At 49.9% G+C, this 2,181-nt stretch overlaps 1 protein-coding gene across 1 annotated transcript; it reads left to right on the forward strand.

The window, feature by feature from the left end:
- The first annotated feature begins 811 nt into the window (after positions 1-811).
- LOC133282410 (olfactory receptor 5G3-like) lies at positions 812-1,738 on the forward strand. The gene has a single exon (XM_061478419.1). The coding sequence runs from the start codon at positions 812-814 to the stop codon at positions 1,736-1,738; it is 927 nt and encodes a 308-aa protein (XP_061334403.1).
- The last annotated feature ends 443 nt before the right edge of the window (positions 1,739-2,181 follow it).

The raw sequence follows: 2,181 nt of genomic DNA on the forward strand, positions 1-2,181 counted from the left end.
ACATGCTGCTGCTGAGAAGGCAGGTTTGGAGATCACCCTGGTGGAGAGCACCCTCAGGAGGCTTCCTCACCTCTGAGCAGAAAAGGTTTCCTGGATGAGCACCAGAAGCTTTCTTGTACAGGACATTCAGGGTGCTCCCCATTGCTGAGATGAGGCAGCTCCAAAAGATTACTTTTTTCCCCCAAAACATGTGTGCAAGTAGGGATTGCTGAGCTCTGGGGATTGCTCATTTCTGTTGGAGACTCAAGGAAAAGGTTAAAGAACCATGAAAGTTTTTAGATGAAGTGTGTCAGGAGGGAGGGGAAACCGATACTAATCACTGTGTAAAGTTGCATAGGATCATAGGGTTGGCTGGCAAATGCCCATGAGAGGATGAAGGATCAGCTCTGCACTGTGAAAGCACCACGTTTCAATATGTTCCAGGTTGAGCCGGATGGTCTCCAAGCCACAGGCTCAGCACTAACACAGGCGATGAAGTGCAGCACTAAGGTAAAGCTACTCGGGTGAGTGGAACCTCCCTACTGATTTCCAAAGGGGTCATTGCTCAACATCCAGAAGTGAGAAAGAGGAGCACACACCACGTTGTGCCATGGGGTTTAACTGCTTGAGCACCCCTTTGTTCTACCTGTGCTGGCACACGACTTTCACCAACCTGTTCCTCATTGATCTGTGCCTGAACTCTCCCTTTCCATCCTGCAGGACTGTCTCTGAGCAGCTTCCACCACACAGAGGCTTTTCCACCTGGGACATCCCTGCCTCTTGGAGAAGAAACCTCCAGCCAGGAGCTCACACACAAAGCACCATCCAGCCCATGGCACAAAGCAATTGCACCCAAGTGACCGAGTTCAGCCTGGCAGGGTTCACAGAGAACCCGGTGACTCAAGTCTACTTGTTCCTGCTCTTCCTGCTCACCTACCTTGTCACCACTGTGGGCAACCTGGGCATCATCATCTTAATCAGGGCCAGCCACCTCCTCCACTCCCCCATGTATTATTTCCTGGGCAATCTGGCCTTTGTAGACCTCTGTTCTTCCACCATCATCACCCCCAAGATGTTGGTTGACTTGATGTCAGAGAAGAAGAGCATTGCTTATGCTGGGTGTGTGGCTCAGGTCTTCCTCTTTGATTTTTTTGGGATAAGTGAAAGCTTTCTGCTGGCTTCGATGGCCTATGACCGTTACGTGGCCATTTGCCATCCCCTGCTGTACCCCCTTGTCATGTCCCCAAAGTGCTGTTTCCAGCTGGTGACTGGTTCGTACCTCATGGGGCTGACCAATGGCGTGGGACAGACCATCAGCATGTCCACCCTGTCCTTCTGCAGCTCCAGCACCATCAACCTCTTCTTTTGTGACATTTCTCCTCTCATCTCACTCTCCATCTCTGACACCACCCTCAGCCACGCCATCCTGACCACTGCAGCATCTCTCTTTGGTGTGTCCAGCAGCCTGGTTATCCTGCTCTCCTACGTGGCCATCATCACCACCATCCTGAGCATCAATTCAGCTGAGGGCAAGCGCAAAGCCTTCTCCACCTGCACCTCCCACCTCACCACTGTCAGCATCTTCTATGGGGCATCCTTTTTTATGTATTCATTCCCCAGCTCAGACAGCTCAAGAGCAGCAGATAAATGGGTTGTGGTGCTCTACACCGTGGTGACTCCCATGCTGAACCCCTTGATCTACAGCCTGAGGAATAAGGAGGTGAAGGAGGCTTTGAGGAGACTCTTGAAAATAAAATGATCTTGAATTCTCCCAGTATAGGACCAGATAGAATGGAGATGTAGAGGGTAGATGCTCAGTTTTTGGTTAAGTATGAGTAACATGTTGGGGGTCTTCTGCACCCAGCCTTATGTGATGCACTGGTTGATGTGACTGAGAATACAAATAATTCCATACTCTAAACTTTGATAAATATATTTAGTAGTTAATTTCACCTTATTGTTTAATTAGTCATTTATTTCACCTAGTCAAGACACAACTAGACAACTACAAGTGTGCAATTCTCTTCATCTTAGGATAAGGGGGACCTTACTGCCCTCTACGCCTGCCTAACAGGAGGATGGAGCCAGGAGGGGACCGTTCTCTGCTCCCAGGGAACAAGGGATGGGACAAGAGGAAACAGCCTCAAGCTGCACCAGGGCAGGTTTAGATGGAGCTGAGGAACAATTCCTGCCCCAGAGGGT

This window comes from Pezoporus flaviventris, unplaced genomic scaffold, assembly GCF_033815535.1.
Source record: "Pezoporus flaviventris isolate CSIRO_AGI_PZ_B2104156 unplaced genomic scaffold, CSIRO_AGI_Pfla_v1 ptg000123l, whole genome shotgun sequence".
NCBI classification, from domain to species: domain Eukaryota; kingdom Metazoa; phylum Chordata; class Aves; order Psittaciformes; family Psittacidae; genus Pezoporus; species Pezoporus flaviventris.